The following is a 16,232-nucleotide window of genomic DNA, read 5'->3' as shown; positions in this document are numbered from 1 at the left end:
TCAGTGACCCCAGCTAACGTTACCTGAGATAGCGTTACGTTCGCCAAACTCATCGGTTAGTCCTCCTCATCCTTAAAGGCTTTTCTCTTGTAACGTTAAAAATAAAAACAAGTGAGCAGCCAAACAGGAACGAACGAGTCAGATGTTACATTTTTCCTTATCATTCTTATAATCAGTGGTGGAAAGTAACCAAGTACATTTACTCCAGTACTGTACTTAAGTACAGTTTTGAGGTACTTTACTTCTACTTCACTAAATTTTAGAGGGAAATATTGTACTTCTTACTCCACTACATTTATTTAAGTGCTATAGTTACTAGTTAATTTGATTTAAATGCAAAACAAATGATCAACTTATTAAATATGATGCATTGTTATAGATTAAAGGCCCCACAGACGCTCACAGATGCCTTCAGTTATGTTTTTACTGACTACTTTTACTTTTGATTCTTTATGTACATTTTGCTGGTAATACTTATGTACTTTTTTGTATTTTTGCACTGTGGTATTGCTACTTAACTTACATAAAGGATCTGAGTGATACCAGGACTAACTAGCTCTTCACTGCAAGACAAGAACAATGCTGTTTATTTATTTGCATGTTTTCTACATGGATGGTGAGGATGCTGACTGACACGTCGTTCACTTTTCCACCTCACATTACCAGCTTAGAGAGAGAGAGAGAGAGAGACAGGAGTGAATCTGACATCTGCTGTCAACTTCACTTCATACGCTGTCCACACACACACACACACACACACACACACACACACACGGGTTGTATTACTTCGGTTTTTGACTACAGTTGCTCTTTAATAACCTCTGACCCTGAACTCACCTCTTACAAAAGAATGGAGCTGTAACATCTCTCAGGTCATCTCTAGATCATTCAACTACATTTACAACAATAATCAACAGCTACAAATTTCCAAAACACATAGTGAGCATTTAAATTTATTTCCTTTGCTCAAGTCGGCCATTAGTTAATGTCAGTACACTGGGAAAATTAACCAATTTAAAAAGACTTTTATGACACTCCAACATCTCATTTTTAAATTCAGTGGCCAAAAACAGACCAACATTTTTTGAACTTTTGAACATACGTAAGTATGTTGGGAAATCAAATCGAGGGGAATATGTGAAAAGATTTAATTTGTTGCTGTTTGGTGTCATTGAACGTCCTTGAACACACCATCTCTTGATGATTGAATATGAAGCTAAGTTATGTGTTAAGACTAAAGATTTGTTTTGCATTGTATCATGCAGAGCTTTAAAAATGTTTCGAGTTTTATTGCAACATTTCACCTCTCATTAAACTTAAATCTCTCTCTGCTCAGGTGAGTGCTACGTTTGTGCGTCCAACGAGCCCTACCGAAAGGTTGACTACACCAAGATCGCCGTCCCGAGCTGGAAGCCTGGCGCCAGTGCCGGGACAGGCCCTGCGAACTCGAGTCGCCCCCCCACGGCGTCCGCGGGGGTGTCGGCGAGCACCGCTGTCGTCTCCAAAGATCGTCCTGAAGGTCGTGAGGGCAGGGAGACCAAAGACTTTATCAAGCCCAAGCTGGTGACGGTGATCCGCAGCGGCGTGAAGCCTCGCAAGGCGGTGAGGATCCTACTGAACAAGAAGACTGCTCACTCCTTCGAACAAGTGCTGGCCGACATCACGGAGGCCATCAAGCTGGACTCCGGAGCCGTGAAGAGGCTGTACACGCTGGACGGGAAACAGGTGAGATGATGTTTGTTTTTTCTGTTTTACTCTTTGACAGAAAGCTTGAAGAAACCGAAATGAAAGAACATATATAAAGTTCTTCTCATCCACACGTGGGTGCTTTGACCGTATGTTCAGATATTCAACAGCTTCGGTGGAGAAAATGTTTGTTTAGACATCAGGTTTTGGGGAAGAGTGAGGGCTTCTTTCTTGAGACATTCAACAATCAGACAGGGAGAAATCCAACGACTAAGCCACATAAAGACCAATTTCTGCACCCACAGGAGCAGGAAATAGACCACAATGCAATGCAGTTACACAATAAATTTGTTTTTTTTAGTAAGGAACAACCTTTAATGTTCACTTTTTCTTTACCGCTCAGACTTTTGCTGTTGTTATTGCTCTTTTCACAAATGCGGAAAACCAAGCCCCAAGCAAATTGTTTTAAAAAACTAATAACATACTGCTGGAGCAATAAGTGTTGAACATCAGGATCGATTTTGTATAAAAGAGCGTCTTTAAGGTGAAATTTTCCGCTTGAAGTGTTCGGCCACTGAGTTTAGTCTCTCTGAAGCTTAATATTTGGCGATTTCAGCTCAGTGTGGCGTCTGTTTAAAGCCCTGGAACTGCGACAGTCAGCTAAAGTACATTTTACCTCGTCTTGTTGAACAGACTCTGAATATGCTCTGATCCTCTCTGAAACTCTTTTGTGCTCTCGTATTGAGTTAAGGATTGTGGATTTAAACGTATCACACGTTCACTGGCGGGGTTATTTTTACCACACACACACACACACACACACACACACACACACACTCTTTGAAGTTACAGATAAGAGTGTTGGCTGTGACACAATGACAGTGGAGAGCTGAAGAAAAGCAGAGACGGCAGAGAGCTTGTTGCGGTGAACGCAGCTCAGCTTTATACACATGTACAAAGTCCACCCACAAACACACAAGAGACTACCCAATGAGCACAATCTCTGGTTGCATTTGCTCAAATGTTGCTGCAGCATCGGCCTTGAGAAAATAAAAGCAACGTTAACATACGCTGCCTTCAAAATAAAAGCATCCATTACATTACAGCTCTTTAGCTTTTCATTTTAAAATGGTTCCCCCTGATAAATATTGAAGTTACTCCTCAGTTTAAGGAAGTTCAACAGCCGAAAAGCATTAGGATACTTGCTATTTCAAAAACCAACAACATTGTGTTTTAGTTCATTTAGTTTATTATTTGTGTAGGTGTACAGAAATACAAAGTTATGTAGTTTCTCTGTGCAGTTTTCAACACACAGCACCACCAATGTGTGAGAGTTACCAGTAAGGTCACATTAGTAAAATCCACACGGTAATAATAAAATATGGAAATATTGGGTGGCTGATTATCCCACACTGGAAGAGTTCAGATGAGGTAAGAGCTGCACCATCTGGTGAAATGTCATTGAAGAGACATCTCTGTGTTAGATGGCCTGCTGTCTAATAAAGATTATATAATAAATTATAAATAATATTTATAAAATTATTATAGTGTTGGCTGAAAGGTAAATTTATTAAAAACCATTTAAAAGATTTAGGGAATTATTTAACTACGTCAAACACAAAGTAAACGTAAAGTTTAAAATTGCGGTGGTTTTGTTGACATTTTTCATTTTTAGTGTGTTGACTGTCTTTTGATTTTTTTTTTATTGTTCTGTTTCACCTCAGTTTTATTATTTGTTGTAGTAAAATGTTTTAGATGTTTTTGTTAAATGTCCAGAGTTCGAGTTCAGTCTGGGAATGAAGAGAAGAAACCTGACGTCTCGTAGAGGTTTTTGTGTGTGTGTGTGTGTGTGTGTTGCCAGGCTTATCTATCAGTTTGCATTCAAGATTATCAGATGTCTGTACATTTTAGTCCATGTTTTGTGAAACCCAAATAATTTCACACTTCCAGTTTACATCCTGTTTTGGTGTATAAAACCAATAAAATAAACAGCTCAGGTAAAATCAGGATCTGCTTTCAGATAAAAATGCGTTTTGAGAAGAGACTTAAAAGAAGACACTGACTCAGACAACCAAGTTGTTCCAGAGCCTCGGGGCCCTGATGGCAAAAGCTCTGTCCCCCTTAGTTTCCATCCTGGACTCAGGAGCAGACAGGAGACCCCTGCCCGCAGATCTCAAACTACGTGAAGGTTCATAAGGGATTACAAGGTCTAAAATATAGTCTGGAGCCATGAAGAGCCTTAAAAGTAATCAACAAGATCTTAAAATCAATCCTGAAACAAACAGGGAGCCAGTGTAAAGAGGCTGAACCAGGTGTGATGTGGTCGAACCTCTCGGTCCTGGTTTACAGCCGAGTCCTGTACAGTCTGCAGTCTGTCAGAGTTTTTTGGTTAAGACAAGTGAACAGGCTGTTACAGTAATCGAGGCGTGAGGAGATAAAAGCATGTACAACAGTTTCTGCATCACTAAGATTTAAAATAGATCGGATTTTTGCAATATTTCTGAGGTGATAAAAACATGATTGGACAAGCTTAGTGATACGTTGCTCAAAACATCAATTGCTTTCAAACAGGACTTTCTTGCAACAGGCTAACTCAGGATGTCTTACACAGCAATGTTTAATGAGACTCGGCCGAGGAGAGTCTAACATGTTCTCCCTACAAGGTTATGCTTTTCTAGCCTAAATATGTGAATTCTAATGCTTACAAGTCACATTGGAATTAGGAGGTCGCATGTAATATATTTTAAGGGGAGACAGTCTGTTGGAGAATGCAATCTACTGTCCTTGAGTGTCTCAGCAACGGATCTTCCTATCTGCACAGCTGTCGTTATGTGTCCACTGCAGGAGTCTAATGCTAGAGACACAGAGGTCGTTTAGTTTCTAGGTTTGCAGGTGACACCAAGCGTGACATGTGTATGACCTGTACCTCACCTGACACCCACATTAGAGCCCTCGAAGGAAAATTAGTTGATTAATTGATTTGTCGATTGACAGAAAATTAATCTGCAACTATTTTGATAATCGATTGATGGTTTAAGTCATTTAAAAAAAGAAAAGAAGCAAAAATGCCAAAAATTCACTTTCTGAAACGTGAACATTTACTGGTCCTCTCTGATAGTAAATTAAATTTTTTGATTATTTTTTACAAAAAAAAAGCTATTTAAAGACATTAACTTGGGTTCTGGGAAATTGTTGCCATTGTTGTCCACTGACATTTTATAGACTAAACAATTAATCAAGAAAATAATGGGTAGATTAATCGATGATGAAAGTAATTGTTAGTTGCAGCCTTGTTTGGGAAAAACCGACCTTTGATTTAGTTTCTGGAGAGGACTTTTTTGAAACTAAGAAGCTAAGTGGGATTTGTCGTACTCTTTATAATCTTATAAAGAGTTCAGTCTAGATCTGCTCTATAGGAAAAGTGCAATGAGATAACTTCTGTTATGAATTGGTGCTATATAAAAAAATGTAATTGAATTAAACCCAACCCATGCAGGAATATGTAATTTTTCAACACGTGAAGATACAAGCTTTTCACCTGACAGCAATGATACATTATACATTAACAGTCAGCTGTTTAATATTAAGTATTTTAATGACTTTTTTATGCCTTTTTGAAGGACAGAGCTGCGTAAAAGCAGAAATACAGATAAGTTTACTCTTAATGAAGGCTTTTATTTTGAAGGCAGTGTGTCATAGAGAAGGCTTTTATTTTGTCCGCCTCAGACGGCTTCACTCTGGTCAGACTCCATCAGTCTGAATGAAACAAGGCCAGAGTGTGTGTGTGTGTGTGTGTGTGTCCTCCCTTTGTCCTCTCAGTTTGTGCAGCCACTTCAAGCAGCGGGACAGAAACCCCATCACACACACACACACACACACACACACGTTGACACTGCAGTGTGGTCACCATGGTAACCAGCCATCCGGTAACAACCCCTTCCCTGCTCCACACACACACACACACACACATTCCTGTATATGCACCGAAGTGAGGTCCAAATAAATTCACATAGGAGGTGAGGACCACCCTTTCTGCTATACTTAGAGACAAATGAATGCTGCATTTCAGCACTAGGTGGCTCCCTGACTCCAGTTTCCACCTCAGCTTCTTTAAACAGACAAATAATTTTTTAAAGCATTTTACCACTGGAGCGAGGACCTTTTCATGGGGGCGCTATTGGGTTCGTTTCAGAATAGATTAGTTTTTCGTATATAGAATGGCCCTTCTGTCTTTAGCTTGCTACCATTTTATGTTTTAGTACAGACAAATAATGTAATACTAAATCAGTCTTGAAGTGTTCTAAAATTAATGTTGTGACCATTGATTAGACTGCTGTACAAAAATACACATGTACTTTTAAAATACAATTACTGCTTTACCAAAGTGAACCAAACTTTAGCAATAAACATCAGTATCATACAACTTCCAATAAAGCTGCAATGAATGCCATCTCCAGTGTACAAAACTAGATTTATTTGATTTGTTAACTGAGACACAACTCAGGATGTGCACAAACCAACAATGGTGGAAGACGTTTTACTTAAGAAAAGTACTAACAGCACACTTTGAAAATACTCCACTACAAGTCCTGTATTCAAAACCTTAAGTAAAGATAAAAAAATGGAAATACTCAATTAAAGTGCAAGTACAGTACTTGAGCATATGTGCAGTTACATTCCACCACTGTTAACCAAACGGCACCAAAACTAACAATGTTCAAACATGCCAACGACATTAAAAGTAGAACATTGAATTACAATGCAAAATGACGTCTTCAGACCTGAAGTTTCCGTGACGCTGATCTTCGATTAAGAGTCACAATTGTGTTATACACAAAGTTTTTAACATCCTTCCAGGATCTTTGTTCCAAGGTTTTGTCTTGTGTTATGCATTTGACGCAGTCCTCTTTACCTGGAAATCGCCGCTCTGCCATAAACTTTCCCAACTGTTTGTAGACAGCAATCCTCTCTGCTTCACTCCATGGCCTCTTCAGCTGTACTTTGGGTCCTTCTACAGATGACAAAGAAGAAAATGTAGATTCTTTAACATCCAGTGCATAGACCACAGTGTAGATTTCTTGACTTGGCTCATGCATAGCTGGCACACAGTCACAGAAAGCACCTACTTTTTGCCCAATTTTAAAGAACTTACCTCTTTCTTTCACCGCCGCCTTCTTTTTTCTTCTTTTCTTCTGTCTTTTAGCCAGGTTTAGTCCTGGGCTTTGATCTACAACAGTAACAGACAAACATTAGTTCCTGTTAGTCAGTGAAACCTCAAACCTATATGTGTCTTTTATACGTGCTGAAGTAGGAAAAACAACCAGTAAGATCTTTTAACAAAAGGCAGAAGTTTGTGTACAGTTTGACACAATACAATAAACTGTCCTAATGAAAGCCATTTAACTCACCATCCATATCTGAAGTCCCATCCCCACTGCAGTGCTCAAGAGTCTTTTGGGGGGAGAGGTGGTCAGCCTCTCCATCTGATAAACAAGTGACACCTCATAAAATGCAGTGTAAGGAATACATATTGAAAGCATGCAACTGTATCTGCACAGAGGGCTACAATTACTGATACATGAGTTTACATGGGAGGTTTGCATTAATGTCACTTTTTCAGGTTATACCAGCCCCTTACCACCACTCAGTAACCAAACAAACCTGCAGCTAAAATGAATGTGAAGCGCTATTTAAATATTTTGTTGATTTATGTTTAAAGAGCAATAAAATAATTCAGTAACACATTTGACAAGAGAATTCATTCATAGCCTGTTGATAAGTAAAAAGTATAGTAAGTTCATGCTCTGTAATGTTAAAATATGTAATGAGGTTAAGATCATACATTCATGAGTAATAGTTCATAATTTACTAAAGCCATAAAATTGGGTAACAGTTAAAATCTAAATAAAATGCTAAAAAAACTGGATTATATTACATTGTTTAGGCTTACTTCATTCTTTGTTGTTTAAGATGTAAAAGTGTTGATCTGTGATCTACAAGTTGGTCTTAATATAAAATCCTGAGATTGTTTATTTCTGTCTCCACCCACATACCTGGGGAAGTTGCAGTTTTTTCCCCTCATTAGAGTAAAGGTCTTGAGGAAATATCACTACCACTCGTGATTATTTCTTGAAATTTTCAACACGCATATCTCAACTGTTTTATGTCTGTGTATGTACACATTTAACTCTGGAAGGCAGACTGTCTAATATACTATTAATCACAATTCCTGCCATCAAAATATCAAGGGAAGTGATAATGAATGCTGTCAACCCTGTGCACAGCTGGCACACAGTCACAGAAAGCACCTACTTTTTGCTTTGAAGTTTATGCATTTTTGCCCAATTTTAAAGAACTTACCTCTTTCTTTCACCACCGCCTTTTTTTTCTTCTTTTCTTCTGTCTTTTAGCCAGGTTTGGTCCTGGGCTTTCATCTACAACAGTAACAGACAAACATTAGTTCCTGTTAGTCAGTGAAACCTCAGGTATAATGGTTATGAAGGTTCATGTGTATTCAAGCGCTGACATTCAAATCTGACCACGAAGACCTGACAGCTAGCTGCTAACTCTTACATTTTCTGAGATCAAAACTGCAAGTTTACAAACATTACAAAAATAGTTCTTGTTCACAAATGTATCACCGAGGGCCAATAATTAAACTGCCACAAAAAAAAAAAGAACACTAAATATGTACTGTGATGGATTACCCATCTCAAAAGAGCTACAAATTGCACTGAAACTACTACTGATGAATTATTAAAATATGAAAAACAACCAGTAGGGATTTTTTTTTTTTTGGCAAAAGGAAATAGTATAATAATAAAAGCGATTTAACTCACCATCTATATCTGAACTCCAATCCACACGGGGTTCAGAACCTCCATCTGAAAAACAAGAAGTCAAAAGACTGACAAAAGTGACACCTCATACTATGCAGTGTAGCATAGGTAAATGAAAGCACAAAGCCGCCTGTGCTTAGTAGTGTAATAACTATTTATTTAGCAGTTCAGTTCTCTCTTTTTTTGGATGGAATATTTACCATTTTGATAAGTTTGGCATTAATGGAGCCTATTATTTTGAGATACTGGGGAAAGGTATTGATTCTTTTTTTAAGACATAAAAAAGGTTCCAAGGATAACCTTTTAATACCATTAAATATCCTTCCTAACCCAATAATTATTATACAGTCCCTAACTTACCCTCTATATCTGAGTCCCGATCCTCACTGCCCTGGTCATGTCTGTTTTTCGGGAGAAGAGGTCAGAACCTCCATCTGAAAAACAAGAGCAAACAGAAAGTGACACCTCATACTATGCAGTGCAGGAAAGGAAGACATACTGAAAGCATGCAACTGTATCTGCAAATTGATAGCAGAGGGTTTACATGAGTTTATATACACTAATGCAATCTAATACAACTGTTCTGCCATAAAGACACCATGAAGACTTTTATAAATCCTGCAGTGTTCAGTTTTTGTTGACACTGTCACAGAGGAGTTCATTCAGTTCTGTGTTTTATCATTGAGGTCATGATGATGATGATGATGGTGATGTACTGCATTAGATTCAGAGGTGTTTCTAATATGCTAATGAGTTATAACCCAAAGATATTCAGTTTACAATTGTATATAAAAAAGAGCATCCAATCATCACATTTAAGTAGCTGGAATCAGCAAATGTGTAAAGCATTTGTGCTTTAAGAATCACTAAAAGATTAAATTCTATCAAAATGGCTGCAGATTAAATGTTGAATCGACTAATAATTGCAGCTATAATATTGACAGGTTTAACAGGGATAGCATCCTAATTCTTAAATACGCACCTTCAACCACCTCTCTGTCGCGTTTCCTTTCCCTCTGTGGGACAGTCACAGAAGTCGATGTTTGACTTTCAGCTGTAAAGATAACAATGACCAAATATTAGTGCTCAGTGGTCAAAATATTCTTTGCTCATGCAAGCATTCACTTTCCTTTAATTTCCTTATTTTCTTTTTGTTCAGCATATTTCACCTTGTTTACTAGATTCAGAAACATTTTCTAAAAATATCCTACTTCAGTTGGCAGTATGAGGTGTAACAGTAACACTAACGCTAATTTTGCAAAAAGGTATGACTGTACATCTCTGGTTTGCCTAGAAGTGTATTTCTATGAGATTGATATTGTCCAGCTGTAGTAGATTGTACAGATAAAAAGTAAATGGCTTTCTGCATGGAACTTTGGTATTGTGCTTGAAATCTCCTTTATTTCTCAGTTGTTCCAAAAGAACCTTTCTGTCTTTTGATCCTGATGGAAAGCTGAAGGCATATGCTACATCCTTGATCTCCATATGCTTTCTCTGCAAATGTCTCGCCATCTTTAAGTTTGACTGGCCACAGTAGAGACAATAATGTCTTTTGTCCCATGCTCGTTTGCTATCTTTCCTTTTTGTACAAGTTTTTATGGTCACAGTTGATTTTGTTTTGTTCGTCTTTTGTTTTTTGTTTTCACATAAGTTGTGAGGTTCTTGTGTTCTTGAATGGTGCACTTGCCTCTTTGCTGACCTTCATCTTCACTGTCTGGACCTTTGAGCTCTTCATCACTGGACAGTTTCTCACATGATGAAGCTATGTCTCGGCTTTTCAAATCTTCCTCATCACGGGATGATGGTGTAATCTGAGTTGGCTTGTAGTCAGTGTCCGATCCCGTATGGCTAGATAATTCGGATCCAGAGGAATCACTCTCTGGATCCTCACGGATATAGTCCAACTGTAAGCAAAAAGCATAATCATCATCAGAAAAAGTTGTGTGAAAGTAAAATAGCATGAGCGGTTTCAGACAATTTCCAGTCATCACATCCACAATCATGTACAACTTTAAAGAGTCACTTTACCTTTATAGATGGACTCTCCTCTCACTCGTTCTGAGTGAAGTCAATTGTAATAGTGTATTGTAACAAAACAGTGTGATACTTTTTGACCCAGTTTGGTTACGTGGACATTCCGGTCAACCATGTTGTTGCATATGAGTGGTGATAAAGGAGGAGAAATCATAATTCAGGGTGCTATGATTAGATAAAACAATTTGTGCATATTAATTCATAATTTCCATACTTTTACATTCATAATTTCCATTTGACTTATTAATACACCAAAATACGCAAACTGACAAAGCATGGCATGTTTACTTCTACAATTCAATAAGACAAATTAGCCTTTTGTCTTGATAATGTTTGTTTATAATATATACAGTAGAAAGCAGTACTGATACTGAGTGGATTATCCTGTTAAAGAAAGTGAGTTTAATTGAATCTTGACTAACAGGGCACAAAATTAGCACCAGCCAAATGCTGGTAAAATATGCAAATGGCTTGTAGATTTTCCTAGCCATTTGGCCAGTAGACAAAAAGTTAATTTGCACCCTGTTGACTAATAAATCTGTGCAGCTGACATCTTGAATCTACTTATTTTCCAGCAAGCCGTTTCTTCGTCACTGACTTTCTCTCCATTTAACCCACATTGTGACTGTCACACCTTAGAGAATCTCTCAGAGAGATGAAGTAATGCGTCAGCTCTACATGTATGCAATTAGACAAGACCCAGCAACAGACTGGCTACAGTCCTGCTGACACCTTGGCCTCGGCACAGTCAAAAGTTGCAGATACTGCTCGGGACTCTACTTTAATGAAGAATTTGATTTAATCAGCTACTATCTGTGAGTACACAACGAGCAGACACTGATTAGAGTCCACTACAAAAGTTTCATGCTCAGTATAACAACAACATCCACTATAGACTACATAACTGTAGCTGACCTGACATGACATCAGTCTATTTAACTGGCAGCCTGAACTTCAGGAACAACATAAATCAGATTAAGTACTTTCTACAGAGAGTCACATTTCTAAAGAGAATCATGATGGATAAGAATTGATTCTTTTTGTCATCTCTAAACTTCTAAGGACTCCAGATGTGGAACCTTGTGTGTATTATATGTCCTCAGTTTACGTTATTAGTTTTATATTAGAATTCCTCCTTTAACATTGAATTACAACTACTGCCAACTATTCCAGGGAAGTGAAAAGTCTGTATCAGGATAGAGGAAAGATTCTGTAACATACCTGTGTTGGCATCACAGCCATCGCCTTTTGGACCTAACACCGAAGAGAAGATAGAAGATTATTTCCTGTTATCGTCTGAAACAGTTTCAACAAAAAATTCCAGTCACGTACAGCTGGACAGTGATGCTTTAGTGCTGCTTTCATTTCATTTCAAGTGATAAGACATTTCATATATTACTTATATAGTACATTTAAAAGGGCATTCATATATTTAATGTATAAATCACAATGTTAAAAACTGAATTGGGCACCCTGTCATAAGTACATGAAGTTACAGTCCACACACTGTAGTCTGTATATTTGCATTTAGTGAGTTTGGTCTGTATTAATAACATGCATTCCCAGACATCTCAAGTCTCCCACCAGGCAATGTGCTATTTGTGCTTCATTTCCAGATACTGATATATACACTCAGCAGCCACTGTATTACACCTGTACAGTCTAATGCAGTTTAGCACAACCATGCCATAAACTCTACCTTTACAAAGCTCATGTTAAGTTGTTCTTGTCATAGTCTGTCAATTCAATTCTTGTTTATCACTGAAGTCATAGTTAAAGGTGGTGTTGTATTGGACTGCATTATATTGCAAAGTGTTTCTGTTTTTGTCCTCCCTACTACAAGGGGGGTAAGAATATTAAAAACCAGAAACATGTCCAGTACAACACCATCACTAACTATGCTCAGTGCTACAACATATAATTTAGTTAACACATTTTTTTCTTAAAAAAGAAACATATGTATACAGAAGCAACTTTATGGCAGCACAGTTGTATTGTATTATGTGTACCCAAAAAAGTGTTGTGTTGTAGCTTTATTCAGTTACTTTGTGAAATCGATTGCAGGCTACAGCCAAACTTTAACTAATTTCAGAACAAACTGTAATCAGCATGAAGTATAACTGAAAGATCACATGTCCTTCTAGGTCAGGACTTTTTATTTTTATTTTATTTTTTTAAATGGTGGCAACTGTTGGTCATCTCTCTGTGCCAGGATGCCAGTTTCCCTTTAAAATATCCTGTCAACTGTGTTAACTGGGTGGACAGTCACAGAGGTGGGAGTGAGAGAGGCAATAGGAACGGTACAAAACAGTAGCTGATAAATTATGAATTATTCACGCAGCAAGCCATGAGTGCAGAGCTGTTTTGGGATCAAAATTAAAAAGTACTGTTTTGCATCTATTTCAGTGACTTTTCTCAGGCTGATGGCATCTTTAAACTGCATTTCAACTCAAGTGTTTAGTTCACAGTTGAAGCTGAACTTTACTGCCACAATCGTTGCATTCTAACTCTTTTTCCACAGTTATCAATACACAGTGAAATGTCCCAAAATTTCACACACACATCATTAAAAATGATAGCATGTGATACTTAAGAATACAACATGAAACACCACAAAAACACTTATGAACCACAGGCATTTAAAGTTATTTCCACAAACTGAGAAAAATGGTACAGTCTATGTTTAAAAATGCTTAAAATGGTTATCTTTAAATGAAGGTTATAACTTACATTTGGCCACTTGCTATATTTTCAGAGAAGCTAGTGGAATCTTAATGCGTCTATCATTAGTGGCGCACGAGTTAATTCGCTTGTTAGGAACTCCTACGGTCAGAATTAAGTTCACATATACAAAAATACACAATTTCTACCTAAAATGTACTATAACTTGGCTTTATTTGACAATTATTGTAGTGTAATAAGTTTCATCCTGGCAAAATAATATTGTACAGTTAGCTGACATGTGGAAGCAAAACTCAAGAGCAAGACATCATAAAATCTTACCTGCACTGAAGCTGTCTGGAAAAGCCTCCTTTCGCATCTGCTATGGTGAAGTTTGAGTCTCTCAATTCTTCTTCTAAATCTCTCCAGGGTCCTGCCGTGTTTGTCCAAAACTCCAGACTGCAGGTCGCTCTGAATTGAAAGGTGGGGGAAGGGCACGTAACACGCTCTGTAGGCAGCAGAGCAAGTGCAGGTGAGGGGGGGGAGCCCCTCCCCTTGATGGGCCATCAATTAAGCCTGAGCTGAAGGCTGCCAGTGCACCACAATATTCTCCACTTCTCAGCTCTGACACACAGGCCTGTATTACAGGCTAGAATGTTGAAAATAAAGCAATTACCACATTTATCAGTACAAGTACTACTACAGTACTACTACAGTGCTTAAAATTAAAAGTTTTTACTTAAGTAAAAATACAAAAGTATCAGAATTTATTTAAAGTACCAAAAGTAAAAGTACACCTTAAAAATAAAAGGAGTAAAATGGCCCATTTCAGAATAATCTATATTAAATTATTGGATTGTAATTATGCATTAATGTGTTCATCACTTTAATGTTGCTGGTAAAGGTGGAGCTCTTTTAGATTACATTATTTGCTGCTCTGAAGGATCAATAAATACTTATATTAACCGGTAATAATGCATCATAATTTATTTGTTGATTATATTTGGTATCATTAATCTGAATTTGCAAAGTAACAGGGTTATCAAAGAAAATTTAGTGGAGTAAAAACAATATTCCCCTCTGAAATGTAATGTAGTACATTAAAGTACAAATTGAAATACTCAATTAAAGTACCTCAAAATTGTACCTAGGTACAGTATTTGATTAAATGTAACTAGTTATTTGCCACCACAGATGTATATCACACATGAGGGACCAAACATTAACACCTTTCAGTGTATGCAGTCCAGTTCACTGCGACAGCTTCAAAAATTACAGTTAAAATGAAATAATAATAATAAAAGGTGAGTAAAAATGGATGACTAACTTTGATGCTTTATATTTGAATGAATACTTAATTTGACTCAAAGCATGGTTTGTATATCTGACACATTTTTCATCCCAACCTTTAATTAAAGTGTTATGATTCTCTGTTCACTAGCTTTTTTTCTAAATCTTCCACAGTATTCTTAATCACATGCTGACCCTCAGTTCTACAGATTTGAGTTTACTTACTCATTTAACATTGCTGTTGACAATAAGGATAAAGTGATAACACAAAACACATGATATTCATTTTTCTTGTGTTCTTTGTTTGCTAATGCAGCTTTGAAGTGTTTAGAAATTAGTAGTAAGGATCCTATTACATGAGCTCACTGAGTTAGCTAAATAGCAAAGTGATATGAATTTAATTTTACTTTGGTGACTGTGTTGGCATCCCAAGACCAGTTTCAGGTACCATTGAGGAACTAGGAGGTGGAAGGTGGCCCAGAGCCTCTAAACTACCTTCAGTTAACACTTAACCAGGAGTGGCTCTTCCTCAAAGTGTCTAACATCCATATGGCAGACAGAAAGTTGCCATGTTCATGTGACGAAGCTATCCAGCCACATGATATAGCTGTGGAGGGGGCTCAGTGGCTGCCACAGTTTGTCAGAGTCTGAGGCCTGCTAGCTAGCCCCATTCAGTAGCCTAGCCAGGACAGTCAGGCACCCTGGAGGCAAGGTCTGTGACTGGCTGTCCAAAGTGATGCCACAGTTAACTGTCCAACTACAGGTTGAGTTTCCACTCACTCCAGCGGCCTCCTGAACATCAGACCCATCAAACATTGTTCTGTATCACTGCACTGTAGCTACTGTGAGAAGTAAAGCTGCATGTGCTTTCATCATGCATTGTATGTGTGTTTTAATTAATAATAGGTTACCAGAAGATAGCAACATTTATTTTTTAAACACAGCAACAATATCTGTGAAAGCACTATTCAAAAACATGTCTGTGTAAGTAATTATGTAGGTAAAAGTCTTTCTTCCCTTTGTTCTGTCAGGCCACATGTAGATAATGTGAGCAGGGCTAGCAAAGTGGAAGGCAACTGAGGTGAATTAACACAAGTATTCTGTGTATTTGTACCTACAGACAGTTCTTCTCAGTTTCAGATATCTTTTTTTGTCATCTGATTCTGCTCTTCTTCTCTTGACCATGGGTTTACTTGTCTTAGATAGATTTTGGCTTAATTTCATCTTTCCTTTAGAGGCATATATATGAAACATAAGAATTCAGTAACCACAAAATAAGATAATTCTCAAAAGATGTAATGGCTTAGCATAAAAACAAGTTTGAACCCAGATGCACGAGACAGAGGATAAGTAAACATTTACTTGTGGTCAAAAATAGGGCTGCATGAAATGGTAAAAAAAAAAAAATCATATTGTGATTATTTTTACAGATATTGCGATTGCGATATAATTCACGATTAATGGGAATGATAATTTTTGCATCAAAATTCTAATTTTCACAGAAAAAACTATTAAAATCATGATGATGTGACATTTGTTGCAGTCTGTACCAAACAAACATGTTTTCTTACATCTGAAGAACAAGATTTGTAGTCCAGGGCATCTCTTTAGCTCTACAGTACTTCATTATAATGCTGTTTTGTCACACATTTTACCTTTATCAAAAAATTGCAGCTTCTGCGATTTGGATATTGCTTTTGGTCATATTGCGATTTCGATATT

The 16,232-nt window shown here is 37.5% G+C and overlaps 2 protein-coding genes across 3 annotated transcripts in view; one reads left to right on the top strand and one right to left on the bottom strand.

The window, feature by feature from the left end:
* LOC122870258 (low affinity immunoglobulin gamma Fc region receptor III-like) overlaps window positions 1-16,232 on the bottom strand; it is a 1,099,642-nt gene that overhangs the window by 745,223 nt on the left and 338,187 nt on the right. The window lies entirely within an intron of this gene.
* LOC122870116 (serine/threonine-protein kinase DCLK2-like) overlaps window positions 1-16,232 on the top strand; it is a 36,961-nt gene that overhangs the window by 6,318 nt on the left and 14,411 nt on the right. For both annotated transcript variants that reach the window (XM_044183914.1, XM_044183913.1), the window contains exon 3: window positions 1,337-1,725. In XM_044183914.1, the coding sequence (XP_044039849.1) occupies window positions 1,337-1,725 (389 nt within the window). The remainder of the gene's footprint in view (window positions 1-1,336; window positions 1,726-16,232) is intronic.

Source organism: Siniperca chuatsi, linkage group LG22 (genome assembly GCF_020085105.1).
Source record: "Siniperca chuatsi isolate FFG_IHB_CAS linkage group LG22, ASM2008510v1, whole genome shotgun sequence".
Taxonomy (NCBI): Eukaryota; Metazoa; Chordata; class Actinopteri; order Centrarchiformes; family Sinipercidae; genus Siniperca; species Siniperca chuatsi.
Note: the sequence above shows the minus strand (reverse complement) of the source record. Positions and strands in the feature narration are given on the sequence as shown.